At 43.7% G+C, this 18,537-nt stretch overlaps 1 protein-coding gene across 1 annotated transcript in view; it reads left to right on the top strand.

Annotated features, from left to right (window-relative positions):
* Positions 1 to 597: 597 nt before the first annotated feature.
* The window catches only part of alg14 (ALG14 UDP-N-acetylglucosaminyltransferase subunit), a 35,132-nt gene continuing 17,192 nt past the window's right edge, over positions 598 to 18,537 (top strand). Inside the window, exons 1-3 of the mRNA XM_070986385.1 lie at positions 598 to 839; positions 8,056 to 8,207; positions 16,191 to 16,313. Coding sequence (XP_070842486.1) covers positions 695 to 839; positions 8,056 to 8,207; positions 16,191 to 16,313 — 420 coding nt within the window. The 5' untranslated portion in view covers positions 598 to 694. The remainder of the gene's footprint in view (positions 840 to 8,055; positions 8,208 to 16,190; positions 16,314 to 18,537) is intronic.

Here is an 18,537-nt window from a genome sequence, read left to right as displayed (position 1 = left end):
GATTCATGAATTCCCTAATGTTATATTTTTGCACTTTTATACTGAATTTAACTTACATCTGTATTATTATTATTATTATTATTATCCTCATTGAGAGTTTGTATTTTCAATTGTTCTATTAAATAAAACAAACAAACAAAAAACCCAAAACAAACCAAACCAAACCAAAAAACAAAAACAACAACAAAAAACAACAGAGTGGGTATTACAAGAAACAGGGGACACGAGAAGGACAAGTCACACTAAGCAGACAGCACACTCTAACATCATGGGAAAACAGCCAACTGGCAATTGCAGTCAGTGTCATAAACTGAGATAGTATAGCATATTTTCATGTCATGCAGGAAATGCACACGCGAGAGACGAGTTATGACGACACAGCTACGGAAATAGGGCAGGTGGAGGACAACATTAAACATATATTAGAGTGTGGGTATAATGACCAAGGGAGGAAATAGATTTTTCCGTTTTCTAAGAACGACTGGATTGGACAGACGGGACTAGGTTTGGCTAAATGGATAAAGATGGAAAGTGAATCCAGAAGATGGCAGTAATGCAACATCGTGGATACCAGCTGCCGTAAAACCTCAGAGAAGAAGAAGAAGAAGAAGAAGAAGAAGAAGAAGAAGAAGAAGAAGAAGAAGAAGAAGAAGAAGAAGAAGAAGTTGTTGCTGTTGTTATTCGTGTAGATGTCATGGCGTTCCTGGTAGCAGCTGTATCGGCTGTTTTATTTTTATGTTTGTTATTTGTCGCCCGGTTATATATTGTTGTGAAGACTGGATTAAACTCTCAGCCTGGAGCCAAACGTTCGGTCACTGTTCTCGTCGTCGCGGGATCAGGTAATGTTAACGATATCACAAGCAGAAAGCGCTTGTAGTTCTTCCATTTGCATTAGCTGACTTCCTTAGCTCCCACGCTAAGAATGCACAGTATAACTTTCGTCTTTCTTATGAGAACTGCTGTATATTATCACCAGTGTTGTGCCTGAACGCGTTAGTTCATGAAATGCTGTCCCCTCAATGCTAATGAAACCACGTTGGATTCAAAATTGAATATGAAGATGAAATCTGACGCTTAGTTACAGTGTTAAAACTGATAAAATAATTGCTGTTTCTGGTTCTATATGGGCTGTGGCAATAATTTTGAAAAATAACAGCTCGTATCAACATATGGAAAAAAACAAACTATGAACTAGTTCATTTTTGGAACGGTGAACTTAGCTCAAAATTTTGAATTATGAACTATGAACTGAATTAAAGTTCATTTTAAAATTTGTGAACTGAACTTTGAAACTAGTTCATGTAGGAAGTGAACTTTCCCAACACTGATTATCATGCAGTAGCGGGAGTTCTAACAACTCACTCCATCTGGTTCACAGCCAAGCAGTTAATGTTGCAATAGAAAGAGGCATTTAAGTGTGGGGACAGAATGGGTTTGGAGAGTCAAGGTACAGGTTTAGCAAGGTAACGAGAGAAGCTAAATGACTGTATTCTGCGGACATTCAACACCAACGCTGCATATTTGTTGTTCCGCGTGCCCTCTTCGATCCCCACTGCCATCATAAGTGTTGTTCCATTTGTGTTAAAAATGAGAGTGAACTTGGTGTGATCGGTCCTCGGAGGACTGAGAGAACACTTCAACAACGATGGTCACCTCAGAGCTACATATCACCCACAATGCATTGCATTTATGCATTTTTGGTCCAAGGAAATACATCCATGGTTCGGTGGCAGTACTGTACGTAAAACTCGAGCAACCACTAAAGATTCATTAAAAAAACTTTATAAGTAGGTGTACACTGGCCTAGTTAGCAGATGGTTTCTTTAGCTAACTGCATTGATGGCTTGATATTATACTGAAAATGCCACAGAACTGATTGGCGTTAATGTTTACAGACATGCTTGTGCTATTCAGCTTGTGTGATTTCTTTATTTCCAACATCATCCGTAAGCACCAAGAAATAGCTGTTTTTATTTTAAATCCATAATTCTTATTACGATAATCATGATACAGACAGACAGAAAACACACTCAAACAGAAATTTCCAAATTACTGATGACCAAGCTGATTGCCAAGTGCAGACATAATGCAGCTATCCTCAGAAGATGCCTTCACCTCATTGAAAAGAGTCTGCAGTAGGGTTGGGTGGTAATCCAGTAATAAGGTATCCCGCGGTATCTAAAAAAAAAAGCAACGGTATCAGTTTCATTACCGTCATAAAAAAAAAAAAAATGCTGCACATATAGGTCTATAGGGGCCTAACATAATTGTAGCATCATCATAACAAAAATGAAGTCCACTCCGTTCAATGTATCTGGTTGAATTTTTACTTGAGAAAAAGGTGACTGTGCAAAAGTACAGACTAAAAAAATGAACCTGAGCAGTTTTACAGATGTTTTAACAAAGGTATGTGTCTGAGTACCATTATCTCGTCCAAGCATGAAACTTCTCTGTTGAAAACACTTTTTCAGCCTTTTTTCTGCTTGCTGTTGTTCTTATCTCTCATAAAAGGACGAAATGCAAATGAAACAGTAAAATAACACTTCGGGCTGCTCAGCAGGGTCCTATGTGAGGGCTCTGCTCATTCATGAGACAGAGCGGTGAAACTAACTGCAAGGTTACACAGGTCAATAGCTCAGCGACCCACCCAAATTCATCATAGAAATACCAATGATAATCCAGAAGGAAGTAACCCCATACATAGGTTATTGCATGAAGAGCCCTCCCTCGATTCTAGAAACCCCCTTCTCTTTATGTATACAACCAGGACCTTCGTGATTGATCTCTAATCAAAACAGGGTCATAGGAGGAGACATTAGCAGCGTTTTTTCGAGCTGGAGTATAACTTTTGACCACAAAACAGCAAAGGTAAGACATACTTCATGATTTAGCAAAGTTTTTTTCTGCTCCTCTTTGGCTGCTAGCTCACTGAGTTTTCGTCGCACAGTGAGGAGGCAGACATCTTTGTGATCATCAGACTTTGACGGTGTCAAAATTTGGATACTGCCCAATTCTAGTCTGCAGGTAATTGTCATGCTTTGTGAAAAGTAGTGTAGTGCCAAGCCTACAACTGGTGGTCGATCCATGACAGTTTGGGCTGAAAGTGTACATGTGTACCATTTACATCCCTACCCCTCCCCCACCCTCTGCTCTCCAAGTGGCTTCCATGTGATGTATGCTGCTACGCGATATCAAGGGCTAAAGGCAACTGCTAATGACACATAGCACAAGGGATTTTGGTGAAATAATCTTTTTTTGCTTTGAAAGGATGCTGAGTGAAATTACCTGGAAGTATAGACTGGCATAAATTAAATAGTGCTTATCATACAGTCATACTAATTGGAGATCGTTTTACACTATGCTCAGACTACAAACTTAACACACTGTATGCCACAGCAGCCACAGCAACTACATAGTTACAGTTTTTCACGGTTGTCAACACATGTTTCTCAATACAATAACGGCTTTCTCAATACTGCACACACAAAACTGAAAACTGCACACACAAAATGCTAAACCTGACACTCCCTTTGCAAGAAGACTCTTGCCATCAAATCTCTACATTGTGTTCACAAAATGGAACTCATGTTTTCATTTGCTACACACAGTCGTATTTTCCATTTTCCAACTAAGCTTTTGCTGCACACTACCAAGCATTTACAGCACATCGTAGTGCAAAATTGAAAACACTATTGTAAAATGGAACACACCATATGAATGACAATGACTCTGGAAAATAAGATATTTTTCCTTTTGTAAAAATGACTCAGTGTAGCCTACTTTTTTCATAAAACAAACTTAAAACAGCACACAAATATGCAGCCAAAAATGTTTTTTTTATTGTACATGATTAAGGAATCATCACGATCAAGCATCATCATGCCTTCGGTATCTGTCAGGCCAGAGGGCCTCGTCCACATCACAGGCGATGTTCTCCCTATCTAGACATCTCTGGAAGAACCGCCTTGAGTGGCGCATGAATCCCTGAGTGGACTCGAGGCTGACGTCACCACAGGCTTCTTCCATGGCCTGGACGAGTGGGACCTGGGTCTGGGGGTTTCGCTCATACACCTTCCACCTCCAAGCAGAGAAGAACTCCTCTATGGGGTTGAGGAATGGAGAGTACGGCGGGAGGAATAACACCGTAAAATGTGGGTGAGCCTGGAACCACTGACGTACAAGCAGAGCCCGGTGGAAACTCACATTGTCCCAGATAACAACATAATTAATTCTTTGTGTATCATCAGTGTGATCTGGTGGAAGAAGTTGTTCGTGGAGGTCATCAAGGAAGGCCAGCAGCAAGTCTGTGTTATAGGCACCAAGATGTACATGGCGGTGCAGGACACCATGGTGATTTATTGCTGCACACATGGTTATGTTCCCACCACCCTGGCCGGGGACCCCAACAATGGCCCGCTGGCCTATGATATTTCTTCCCCTGCGCCTTCTCTTGACCAGATTAAACCCAGCCTCATCTATGGAAATATATTCATATAGTTCATTCGCCGTATCAAGCTCCTGGATTCGCTGAAACAAAAACAGAGAGAATGCAAGTTACTGTATGGACAGAGAGGTCAAAAGACACTGTAGAAAAGGAAAAAAAATATATTGCTGTACATCACAGGTAGGCTACATTACCTGTATGTCAGTGCTTACTGTAATGTATGGGACTTATAAGCACAAAGTCGCGCCGTAGCTACTTCACATGGTCTGTGTTTCTTTCGAACGGGACTCTGTAGACCTGTTTCATAGCTAATGAATTCCTCTTGAGGACACGGTCCAGTGTAGACAGGCTGACATTCTGGATCGTATTAAAAGCTGCATTATCTGCTAGGATCTTCTGTTTAATTTGTCTTAGGGTAATTGCATTGTTTTCACGAACCATGTTCACAATTAGGGTCTCCTGCTCTGGTGTGAAAACACGTCTTTTTCCCCCACTGTGAGGTTGTCTTTCGGTCCTGCAAAATATAACTACTGTGAGCACACTGTATTATATTGAAATGCAGTATTGTATTACAGTATACAGTATATACAGTACACAATGTATACAGTACACAAATACATAGTACACAAATGCTGTATTATTTTACAGTACACAAGACAAATAGATTTATAGTGTAGACTAGTTTAAGTATAAACAAGTACCTGTTCTCCATCCTGAATGTTCTTATGATGGCACCAACTGTGAATGGGCTGAGATTGGGCTGGACCCTCAAGCCAGCCTCCCTCATGCTCAAACCATGGTTCAGCACATGGTCTATCACAGTGGCCCGAATCTCATTAGATATAATGGTTCTCCTTCTTCTTACTCCTCCTCCTTTCTGTCCTCCTCCTCCTGCTCCTCTCTGTCCTCCTGCTCCTCCTGCTCCAATCTGTCCTCCTCCTCCTGCTCCTCTCTGTCCTCCTCCTCCTCTCTGTCCTCCTCCTCCTCTCTGTCCTCCTGCTCCTCGTGCTCCAATCTGTCCTCCTCCTCCTGCACCTCTCTGTCCTCCTCCTGCTCCTCTCTGTCTTCCTCCTCCTCTTCTCTGTCCTCCTCCATGTCCTCCTTCTCTCTCTCCTCCTCCATGCCCTCCTTCTCCTCTCTCCTCCCCTCCTTGTCCTCTTTCTCCTTCTCCTTGTTCTCCTCCTCCTCCTCTCACTCTTAGACTTCTCCTTCTCTGGTTGCTCTCCTGGAGGTTCTCCATTGTTCACCAAACACAGAGGAGGAGGCTCGAGGCACTTATATGCTGCAGTCCTGATTGCTAATTGCTCACCAGACCTGAATTTTTTTGTGTTTTGAACACTTGTGTGTTGTAGGTTGATACCACTGAGTTGTCACATGAGAAGTGTGTGTAACAACAGAACATTGTGTGTAGTGTTTTGACAACAAGTTAATGTGCAATTGACTGCAGAGTGCATTGTAGGTTGAAGCTTTGAGCTTTTACATAAGAGGTGTGTGCAACAACTGCACATTGTGTGTAGTGTTTAGACAACAAGGTGATGTGCAATTGGTGTCAGAGTGTAAAGAAGGAAAGTCAGAGTCTAGGGGAGTCATAAGGGAGTGTGAGTAGTGACAATTTGGGTCGAGCGAATGGTACGTGAAGTTAAGGTTGTGCAAATTGTGCCAAAGTTTAGATTTTTGTGTGTTAACAATCGTGAAAAACTGTAACATCATGAAACTAATGCATGAGGACTGCAAGGAGATGAGGGAGAGACAGCACTTAGAGATGTAATCCACGACCAGTTCATCGCAGTTCATAATAATGCAGCACAGAAGGGCTGGGCCGATAGAACGATAGCGATATGTCTCGCGATAGACACGTCATCAATATCAATATAAAATGCGTTCGATAAAGCATTTGATAATTTTTTTTTCTTCGTCGGAAGAAACCTGAAGTTGCGAAGCGAGGTTGGTCGCATGAACAAAGGCACTCGCTCTCAGGTAACTGAGCAACGTAGGGAGTAATCGCTAATCAGTGAGAGAGACACGCTAACACACCAATCATGTAACATTATCAAGTTCGGGTGCGCCGTGTCGTTGTCACGTGTTTGTTGCTCCGCGAGGAGTGAGATGAGAAGTAGAAAGTGAGTGCTGCAGCGAGCGAAGAAATCGTCAATAGAACAGGGAAAGTCAGCTCACCAGTATGGAGTTTTTTGGTTTTTATAAGTCGGACCGTAGTCAGACCAAAGCGGTCTGTAACTTATGCAAGACCGGTAACACCACAAACTTATTTAACCACCTTAGCCGCGCTCACTCTTTGGATCGCAGCCGTATTCGCCAACGTCCGCCAACCGCAGCACCACCGCACACTCAGCTGACCACCATGCAGAGGTATCTGCTTCAGTGCCTGATGACAAATCATCTAAAAGACACGAAGACATAATGGAGGCAGCGGCATATCATATAGCTAAAGACATGCTTCACTGAGCACTGTGGAGAAGCCAGGTTATAAACATCTCTTACACGTACTTTTTTTTTCTTAAACACACTTGCAATAAAAATATAATTGAATAGTTCATGTATGTTTAGAGTAAGAAGAGTGACTAAAGTTGTTCATATGTCTAGGCTGGTTTTATAGTTCAGTCAGTGTTACTGTACTGTCTATCATGTTTGTTTGTTTGTCTGTCTGCAATGAAGTTCATATACTTCATTGATAACTCACAGAATTATAGTTCTGTGATTGAGTATTGAGTGACATTTGACTTCATGATCAAAGAAAGTTTTTATAACATATCTGTCCATATCCCCCCCTTTTCACTTTTCACATGAGCTCTTTGAGCTATTTTCTTGACCTCATTATGTTTTCCAGCGAGGTCAAGGAAAGATGTTGACGAAATGAAATCAGATGTCATTTTTTTTGACTGACCAGTTCTGACCCAACTGCGCTTCTGTTGGAAGGGACTTGACAAACCTAAAGCCCCAGTCCATTAATGATTTACTCTGCCAACAGACTGAATGAGTTCCACTGTCATCATCCCTTCCCCCAAAAACAAAGGATTGTAGGACTTAATGAGAACAGACCTGTCGCCCTAACCTCTGTGGTAATGAAGTCATTTGAATGTCTTGAGCTGTCCCACCTTAAAACCATCACTAACCCACTCGTGGACCCACTGCAGTTTACCTGCAGAGCCAACAGATCTGTAGATTATGCTGTCAACATGGCCCTCCACTTTGTCCTCCAGCACCTGGACTCTTCAGGAACCTACGCCAGGATAGTGTTTGAAGGACTTCAGCTCTGTGTTCATCACTTATTCTGCTGAAGAACATGCTGTCTCAGCCTCCTCCATCAACATCTGATACACTACTGCCACTGCCAAAGACAAGGGCAGATGGCTACATGTCATCTGCTCTGCTGAGAAGGTGATTGGCTGCAGTCTACCATCCTCAATGACCTGTATGCCCCTAGTACCATAAGGCATGCGACCCTGTGGGTGTGGTCCTGGCACACAACAACAGTTTTTTTTCTTCTATTTAAGGGCCTAGTCTTAATGTTATTGTCTTGAAAGCTCATAGAACTGTTGATCACCTCCATTTTCATCATGTGTAATTGATATTGTATCTTCTCTGTTTTCCAGGTGGTCACACCTCTGAGATCTTGAGGCTGATGGAGTGCCTGTCTGCAGCCTATGCACCTCGATATTATGTCATTGCTGACACTGACAAGATGAGTGAGGAGAAAATTGCCACCTTTGAAAGCTCTAAACAACACTCAGACTCGAGGCCACAGGTACATAGCGATCCATGGATGTATATTTGGGTGTGGATGGTAGGGGCATATCCCTATCAATGACAAGGCGCTGCTGAATCGTCCCCACCAATACATTTGATTTCCAGTTTTTAGAGATCTCAAATCATCTTGTCATTTTAACTCAACACAATCTGGCAACCTGCTGTGCTGTTCATTGCGACTGCTGATCTGACAGTAGTAGTAGTGTCTGAACAGTGATGAATAATTTTACATGTTCAAACACTGAAGAATCAAAAATGACAGTCAACTGATATTTTATGCAGATTTAAACTCAAGGTGTTTGCTGATTTGTGATGGTTGCTTAGACATGTCATTTTATCCAACAACTATTAAAATGCTGTGAAAATTCCTTAATTAAGATACCCACCGACACTGTAGAACCAAAGTGTCAGTAATCATCTTTGACATAATGTCTAGAATTAATATTTATTGAAAGAACATCATATAAGGCTTTTTAAAGATTGGATCAGGAGTTCAGTTATTATTTCCGTGTGGAGGTTATGTTTTCAGCTGGGTTTGACTGTTTGTCAGCAGGATTATGGAAATGGCCCAATTTTTATGAAACTTGAGGAAGAGTGTAGCATGGGCCAAGGAGGAACACATAAAATTTTGGAGCAAATCTGAATCAGGGGCCAGATACACAAATTATTTTTCACTTTTGTTAATATTATGACATAGGGCATTTTGCCCTGGTGGAATAATAAATGCCACACATTTTAATATCCAGTGGATGATCGTAAAGTTCAGTGATTACAAAACATGTCCCACTGTAGAAATATGATTTCTCCATATCAACATCAACATCCACATTCACAAGTACCAGTAATCTGCTGGGATAGCTGGGAGTGGACTATTTGACTTGATGGAGATCTGTGGTCTTCAAGTTATTGTATGGATCATAATATTATGGACAATATATTATTGACCCTATGTATTGGATAAATTAGCCACAACTTGTTCAGCAGGTGAGTTTGGTCATGAATGCGATGCATCAGGAGAATCAACACCCAGACCAGCACAGACATACACAAGTTAGTTCTGATCAGTGGGAGCATTTGAAATTCTTTACTTAAGTAAAAGTACAGCAGTGTAAAAATACTGCATTCTGTGCTGCATCTGAAGTGTGTTTAAGCAAAAGTACGGAAGTCTTATCACCGAAATGCACTTAAAATATCAAAAGTAAAAGTATGTGTCCCCTACTGACTGATAAATAAACCATCATACAGTCAGGTCCATAAATGTTTGGACATTGACACAATTTTCACAATTTTGGCTCTGTACGCCACCACAATGGACTTGAAATGAAACAATCAAGATGTGATCACTTTTATTACTTGGTTGCCAATCCTTTGCAGTCAATGACAGCCTGAAGTCTGGAACCCATAGACATCACCAGACACTGGGTTTCGTCCCTGGGGCATTTTCCCTTCAGTTTTGTCTTCCGCAAGTGAAATGCATGCTCAATTGGATTCAGGTGAGATGATTGACTTGGGCAATGCATAACATTCCACTTCTTTGCCTTAAAAAACTCTTTGATTGCTTTCACAGTATGCTTCAGGTCATTGTCCATCTGTAGTGTGAAGCGCCTTCCAATGCGTTCTGAAGCATTTAGACTAGGCCCAGGGTGTGTGGCCCAGTACCGGGGGACTCCCCTGGGATGAGGAGAATTTATTACCAAAACCATACCTATACTTGAGGATGTGGTTGCTGCTGTACCTGGGGCAACAGTTGTGAGTCATCAGGGTAAACAGCAGGGGGCTCAGAACACATCCCTGGGGGGAGCCGGTGTTCAGGGAGATGACACTGGATGTGTTGTTACCCACTTGGACAGACTGGGTTCTGTCGGTGAGGAAGTCCAGCAGCCAGTTGCACAGGGAGGTTTTGAGACCCAGGGGCTCCAATTTGCATACCAGGTCCTGGGGGATGATCGTATTGAATTGAAGTCCAGGAACAGCATGGAGATGGCATCCTCAGTGGAGCGGTTTGGCTGGTATGCGAACTGGAACGGGTCGAATGATGGGGGGAGTATGGAGATGATGTGGTCCTTAACCACCCTCTCGAAGCACTTCATGATGGTGGATGTGAATGCAACGGGGCAAAAGTCGTTTAGGCATGTGATGGCTGGTTTCTTGGGCAGTGGAATTATTGTGGCTGACTTGAAACATGGGGGGACGACAGCCTGGTTCAGTGAGGTGTTGAAGATGTCTGTGAGCACGTGGGCCAGCTGGTCTGCACATGCCTTGATCAGCCGTCCTGGAATGTTGTCAGGGCCTGCAGCTTTCCGTGCGTTGACCTTCCTCAGGGCTCTCTGAAGCCGCAGCAGCCGCAGCCGGACAGGGCGCCGCCATTTTGTTATGTCGATTGGCTGAATATGAGCAGATAATATTGCCCAAAACACTTCAGAATTCATCCTGCTGCTTTTTTCAGCTGTCACATCGTCAATAAATACAAGGGAACCAGTCCCATTGGCAGCCATACATGCCCACGCCATAACACTACCACCACCATGCTTCACTGATGAGGTGGTATACTTTGGATCATGGGCAGTTCCTTTCCTTCTCCATGTTCTTCTCTTCACATAATTCTGGTACAAGTTGATTTTTGCCTCATCTGTACATAGAATATTGTTCCTAAACTTTAAATGCTTTTTTAGATGTTTTTTGGCAAACTTTAATCTGGTCTTCCTGTGAGGCTCACCAATGGTTTATCTTGTGGTGAACCCCCCTCTGTATTCACTCTGGTGAAGTCTTCTCTTGATTGTTGCCTTTGACACAGATACACCTACCCCCTGGAGAGTGTTCTTGATCTGGCCAACTGTTGTAAAGGGGTTTTTCTTCATCAGGGAAATGATTCTTTGGTCATCCACCATAGTTGTTTTCCATGGTCTTCCGGGTCTTTTGGTGTTGCTGAGCTCACCAGTGCATTCTTTCTTTTTAAAAATGTGCCAAACAGTTGAATTGGTCTCACCTAATGTTTCTGCTATCTCTCTGATTGGGTTTGTTTTGATATTTCAGCCTTATGATGGCTTGCTTCAGTTGACAGCAACAGATTCCAAATGCAAATACCACACTTGAAATGAACTCTAGATCTTTTATTTGCTCCTTGTGTAGAAAATAATGGGGGAATAACACACACCTGGCCATGGAACAGCTGAGCAGCCAATTGTCCAATTACTTTTGGTCCCTCAAAAAGGGGGAGGCACATATAGAAATGGTTGTAATTCCTAGACCGTTCAACTGAACTGAAGTGTTCTTCCGGCGCCATACGAGCGGCAGCCTTTTACAGCAGCTCGCTTGACTTTTAGGAGTTTTTCTTATCTTTCTGTTTTTCTTGTTCATCTTTTTTTTTTATTCTTTAGTTCAACGTGTTTGTAAATATCTGGCGCATCAGAGACGCTAAACACGGCAACTCTGGCGCTACTTGGCGACCACTTTTACAACCCGAGCAACTTTTGCCGCGTCTGTGGGTCCATGAGAGACAATGGCTCCCATAGTTTACAGTAGGGATCAGCTGCTGGCCCTGCGTAACACAGCTGTGGGCTGGAGGAGCGACCTGATGTCCCCCGCGAGATAAGGAGGAGGATGCGGGGGTGCCGCGCAGGGATTAAACGTCGCGACAGGAGGAGAGCTTACAGACCGACTCTCCCGTCCATCGTCACGGGGGACGTAAGATCTCTCCCCAACAAGATGAATGAGCTGGCAGCGCTGACCCAACATGAACAGGATTATCGACGGTTGCTACTGTTCACAGAGACTTGGCTGGGAACGCAGCACACAGACGCGACTTTAGCGCTGGATGGATTTTCACTCATACGGGCAGACTGGACAGAGAGAAGCAGTAAAAGGAAAGGAGGAGGGCTGGCAGTGTTTGTGAACGATAGATGGTGTAAGTCCAGGCGCATCACTATCAAAGAGCAGCACTGCTGCCTGGACATTGAGCTGTTAGCTGTTATTATAGTCCTCCCTCCACAAACGCCGAAGCAGCCGGTGACGTCATCAACTCTGTGATCAGCAGGCTGCAGACTCAGAAACCACAGGCTCTCTTACTGATCTCCGGGGGTTTTAATCATGCCTCTCTGTCCTCCACTCTGGCGAAATTCATCCAGTATGTCACATGTGCCACCAGAGACAATAAAACACTGGACTTATTCTATGCCAACACCAAGGAGGCATACCTGGTTCACCTCCTGCCTGTCTACAAGCCCCTTGTTAACAGGCAACCAGCTGTGTCCCACCGAGTGAAGAGGTGGTCTGAGGAGGCTGAAGAGACTCTGAAGGATTGCTTCGAGACAACCGTGTGGGATATATTCAACGACTCTCATGAGGAGGACATCGACAGTCTGACAGACAGCATCACGGACTACATAAACTTTTGTGTGGAGACCACTGTACCCACCAGGACTGTATGGTGTCACTCCAACAGCAAACCCTGGATTAATCCTGATATTAAGGCTCTTTTAAAGGAGAAGATGAGGGCCTTCAAGTCAGGAAACAAAGAGGAGCTGGAAACTGTTCAGAGGGAGCTCAGAAGGAAAATCAGGGAGGGGAAGGACAGATACAGGAGGAGAATGGAGGAACAGCTGCAGGAGACCAACACCAGGGGAGTCTGGAGAGGCCTGAAAACCATTTCAGGCCACCAAGAGCCAAACTCTCAGGCAGCTGGTGATTCAAAGTGAGCAGACGAGCTCAACAGCTACTTCTGCAGGTTTGAGGAAACATCTGCCCCTCCCCCAGCTGTACCAGCACTGCAGCAGCACTCCCTTGATCTGCCAGCACTCTGCCCAAGTACCCCCACCCCCCACAGTATTAAGCTCACCACCTCCAACGCCACCCCCCACTGTTCCTCCTAGCCCCCCATCCACTTCACAAGACACTCAGCCCCCATGCTCCAACTTGTCTCTCACACCTCTCCAGGTGAGAAATCAGCTGAGGAGGTTAAAGACCAGCAAGGCTGCAGGACCAGATGACCTCAGTCCCAGACTCCTCAGATCCTGCTCTGATCAGGTGAGCGGGATCATTGGACATCTGTTCAACCTGAGTCTGAGGCTGGGAAAGGTGCAGCGACTCTGGAAGACGTCCTGCACGGTACCTGTGCCAAAGACCCCACATCCCAAGGACCCTAGTTGCTACAGGCCGGTGGCACTAACATCGCACCTCATGAAGGCCCTGGAGCGGCTGGTCCTTGCCCACCTGCGTCCCCTGGTGAGCTCGTCCATGGACCCGCTGCAGTTCGCATACCAGCCTGGCATCGGAGTGGATGATGCCCTCATCTTCCTCCTCCATCGAGCCCTGGCTCACCTGGAGTTGCCGAGGAGCTCTGTTCGGGTCCTTTTCCTGGATCTCAGCAGTGCTTTCAACACCATCAGGCCAGCCATCCTGAGGAACAAGCTGGAGCTTTCAGGAGTGGACCAACACCTCACATGCTGGATAGTGGACTACCTTTACAACCGCCCACAGTATGTGAGGACACTGGACTGTGTGTCAGGGACTGTCCTCTGCAGTGTGGGGGCCCCCCAGGGAACGGTGCTGGTACCGTTCCTCTTCACCCTCTACACAGCTGACTTTTCCCACCTGTCACCCACCTGCCACCTGCCACCTGCAGAAGTTCTCTGATGACTCTGCAATTGTCAGCCTCATCACAGATGGGGACGATAGGTCATACAGAGGACTCATTCAGGATTTTGTGGACTGGTGTCAGCAGAACCACCTGCCGATTAATGCGGATAAAACCAAGGAGCTGGTTGTGGACCTCTGCTGCCGCCGCCCGCACTCTCCCCCATCACCAGTGAACATCCAGGGATTGGACATTGAGATGGTGACATCTTATAAGTACCTGGGTGTTCATCTGAACAACAAACTAGACTGGACTCATAACACCACTGCACTTTATAAAAAAGGACAGGGCAGACTCTATCTGCTCAGGAGGCTGAGGTCTTTTGGGGTGCAGGGGGCACTCCTGAAGGCCTTCTATGACTCTGTTGTGGCCTCTGCCTTGTTCTATGGAGTAGTCTGCTGGGGGAGCAGCATCACAGCAGCTGACAGGAAGAGGCCGGACAATCTCATCAGGAAGGCCAGCTCTGTCCTGGGATGCCCTCTGGAACAGGTGGAGGAGGTGGGGGAGAGGAGGATGACAGCCAAGTTGTCCTCCATGAAAGACAGTGACTCCCACCCCCTCCAACACACACTCACTGCACTGAGGAGCTCCATCAGTGATAGGATGCTACATCCGAAGTGTGTGAAGGAGAGGTATCGCAGGTCATTCTTTCCTGCAGCCGTCAGACTGTACAACAGAAACTGCTCCAAGTAGGGGGTACAATAATTTGTATTACAATCTGTGCAATAACATAACTGAACATGGGAAACAATCTGTGCAATAACTGAACTGAACATGAATATGTGAGACAATCTGTGCACCTGGGCAATAACCTGTGCAATATTTTCGGTACATTTTCTTAGGATGATGTTGTTTCTCTTTCTCTTTCTCTTTCTCTTTCTCTTTCTATTATGCCCCTTTGTATATACTGTGTTAATTGCACTCTTATTGTCTTTTTGAATATTCTATTCACTTATTGATGCTGCTGTGAAATTTGCAATTTCCCCTCGAGGGACGATTAAAGGAATATTGAATTGAATTGAACTGAATTGAATTTGGATGTAAATACACTCAAAGCTGAAAGTCTGCACTTAAAGCCTGCCTTGATTGTTTCATTTCAAGTCCATTGTGGTGGTGTGCAGAGCCAAAACTGTGAAAATTCTGTCAATGTCCAAACATTTATGGACCTGACTGTACGTATATGACATTATTAGATTGTTCATATTAATGCATCAATACATAAGTACCATTTTACTGTTGTAACTCATCCAGGAGCAGCTAGTTTTAACTACTTTATATACAGTTAAAGGTATTTTAGTCCAGTGGTTCTAGATCATCTCACAAGATAAATCTATGAGATGATTGATGGGGTAGCAAAAATAATGGATAGCTAAAAAATAGGAATCTCCTCTAAACTTTTCTTTTTGTGACATTTTGGATAATTGTAATTTTTTGGAATGTGGAATTTTGATCAACTCATAGACATCTGAAACCTATGACAAGGGCCCTCAAGTTGTATTGTCTAATTCTAATTCAAGAGACTCAAAATAGCATAGAGTTACAGAATCTGAGGTGAGGTTTCAAAATCATTTACAGCAACATTTGTGGAAATCTATCATATCTCATTTTTTAATCACTGATTTTAGTCTCAGATAAGTCTCAGTGAGTAAAATATTGTTTTGAAATGAAAGTGTGCATGGTGGCCACCTGACAAAAAATACCAAACTTAGGAAAGCTGATGAAATGAGGAATGTACAGCAACTGATAGACTGCATGTGATTCAGTGTTCATATTCACCAGCAGGGGGCATGAGTACACTTTTCATCTGTGCTCCTCTGGGACTTTTCCTTTTGGATTTAGCTTGTTGTTGTTGCACAGATGACAGGTACTGAGAGAAATGTGTCATTTGATCTAGATTTACAAATACAACACACTAAAAGGATTCCTGCTTTATTGGAATATCAGTGAGAAATGAAGGTATGTGCGTTCATTTGAATGGAAGATTTTACTGCAGTCTAATTTTCTGTTGCTAAGTGATTAGCAGAATTAGTGTCGCAGCTCTAAATTTGTTTTGTCGAAATATTTGTGCTACAGAAATCTTAAAAATGTGTGCATGGCTGTAACATAGTATATGTTAATATGTAAATGTTATACTTTTAGTATTTTGGATGACAAACCTGCCTGTGTTGTTGTTGTGTAATTAAGTGTAAACTTAATGAAAAAGTACCACTGACCTGTTCATGTGCTGGTGTGCGACCTTAAAACCAGTTTTATTGAAATGTAAAACAAATTCAGAGTAATCTTTATATGTTGATATCTATATGCAACCTCTCTGAGTGCCTCTGATGGACATGTGCCCTTGTTCCCCAGTTCACCATCTGTCGGATCCCACGGAGCCGGGAAGTGCATCAGTCTTGGAGTTCCTCTGTTGTCAGCACCCTCAATGCTCTGCAGCACTCTCTCCCTCTGGTATTCAGACTCAGACCTGACATGGTGAGTGTGGCTTGAGACATGGCAGGAGCTGTTCTCATACAGCACCATACCTCTGTACCCTTACACACACAAACATACAGTAGTGACAGAGTATTACATATCAGGCAGGGAGAGTCACTTAAGATCCACGAGAAAACCCACAACAAGTCTCCCGGGGAGCATTTTGAGTTATTTTCTGAAAGTGTAGTTTCTAAGGTTTCCAACGATGTCTAACAAATGGAAATATGAAAATATTTGAAGAAGTTGTGGCCATTTGAATGTAGGCACTCCTCAAACTAGTTTAGTGAGAAATCCAGCCTGAAAGATTCTCACCTACCAGGGGAGCCAGGTAACACAGTGCTGCTCATTGCATCTCATTCACATAAGTCCAACCCCCTACTGGTCCAGCTATCAGTGACATCTGGTATCTGTTAGCCCGCAGGACAGAAACTATTGTAGTAGTTTGAACAATGGTTATTAAATGGAAATGGAAATTCTTGTGTTACAAAAAGGCCCTGAATAAAAATCAAAAACAAGGAGCAAATGTAGATACTTATTTCTACTTATTTCTAATATTAAATAAAATAAAATAAATTCTGTCACTCTGTGGTGCAGTGGGATGGGTCAGTCTGTGTTTGATTATGTTAGTCAGAGTCCATCCATCCATTTTCTATGCCGCTTATCCCTTTCGGTGTCGCGGGGGGGCCGGAGCCTATCTCGGCTGTCAACGGGCGAGAGGCAGGGTACACCCTGGACCGGTCGCCAGCCGATCGCAGGGCACATACACACACCATTCACACTCACACTCACACCTAGGGGCAATTTAGAGTCACCAATCAACCTAATGAGCATGTTTTTGGTCTGTGGGGGGAAGCCGGAGTGCCCGGAGAGAACAGAGAAAGGCCCGACCCGGGAATCGAACCTGCGACATTCTTGCTGTGAGGCACACGCACTACCTGCTAAGCCACCGTGCAGCCCTGTTAGTCAGAGTGTTTTTGCCAATTCTGAAAATGGAAAACAAAGAAAACCCTTGTCTCAGATCATGGGTCATGCACATTAGCATCACAGTCAACACTTTATTCATGCACACAAAGGTGCGTTATTCACCCACGGGTGTGTTATTCATGCACCCAAAGGTGTGTTATTCACACATTATTCAAGCACATCATCAGGTTGGTGTGTTATTCAAATTAATAGCAGATGCTCATATTACCATATCTAAACCTCCCATTACAGCTCATAATATGATCATCTGATCTAGCATAAGTTTCGATGTGCATATCATTTGCATTTTAAAATGACAATTCTGAGCTAGCTAAAAACAATGTAAGGTATAGCCATAGCATCTAGCATGAAAAAACAGTTTGTAATCCCTGTATGTGACTTCGAATGAACACTAACGTAACGTTCAACAGTGTATCAACCAGTGAGCAGTATACAGACATGTATGTGTGTGGCAATAGTATTCAGTGTAGTCCCTCAAAGTGACAGTTTTCCCCGATTTTCCCCACAGTTCAGTTCAATCCAGTGTTTTCCTTATCAACTAAAAGTACATTGAAAGGTCTGCTCCGGGTTTTACCACAGATCTTCCCAGCAAAATCAAAACAGGAAATCAAAATGTTGCATTCCAGGATCGCGTCTCTTAGCACAGTGCAACGAGTGAATAAGGCGAATATGTACAGTACTCACAATACTCAGGACCTGTCAGTCATTCGGAGACAGTCAGGATTGGCATCAGTCGGACCGCGTCATTCTTAACTCCACAGACGCCGGCCGCTAGGGCTGGGCGATAAAACGATAACGATATGTCTCGTGATAGACACGTAATCAATATCAATAAAAAATTTATGTTTTTTTCTTCGTTGGAAGAAACCAGAAGTTGCGAAGCAAGGTTGGTTGCATGAACAAAGGCACTCTCTCTCAAGTAACCGAGCAATATAGAGAATAATCGCTGATCAGTGGGAGCGACATGCTAACATGCCAATCATGTAACAGTATCAAGTTCGGTTGCACCATCTCGTCTTGTGTTTGATTCTTCGCAAGGAGTGAGATGAGAAATAGAAAGTGAGTGCTGCAGCGAGGGAAGAAATTGTCGATAAAACAGGGGAAGTCAGCTCGCCAGTATGGCAGTTTTTTGGATTTTATAAGTCGGACTGTAGTCAGACCAATGTGGTCTGTAAATTATGCAAGACTGTCATCCCCACCAAGACTGGTAATACCACAAACTTGTTTAACCACCTTAGCG

Source organism: Chaetodon trifascialis, chromosome 18 (genome assembly GCF_039877785.1).
Source record: "Chaetodon trifascialis isolate fChaTrf1 chromosome 18, fChaTrf1.hap1, whole genome shotgun sequence".
NCBI lineage: Eukaryota > Metazoa > Chordata > Actinopteri > Chaetodontiformes > Chaetodontidae > Chaetodon > Chaetodon trifascialis.
The sequence above is the reverse complement of the archived record's forward strand: the minus strand, read 5'-3'. Positions and strand labels throughout refer to the sequence as shown.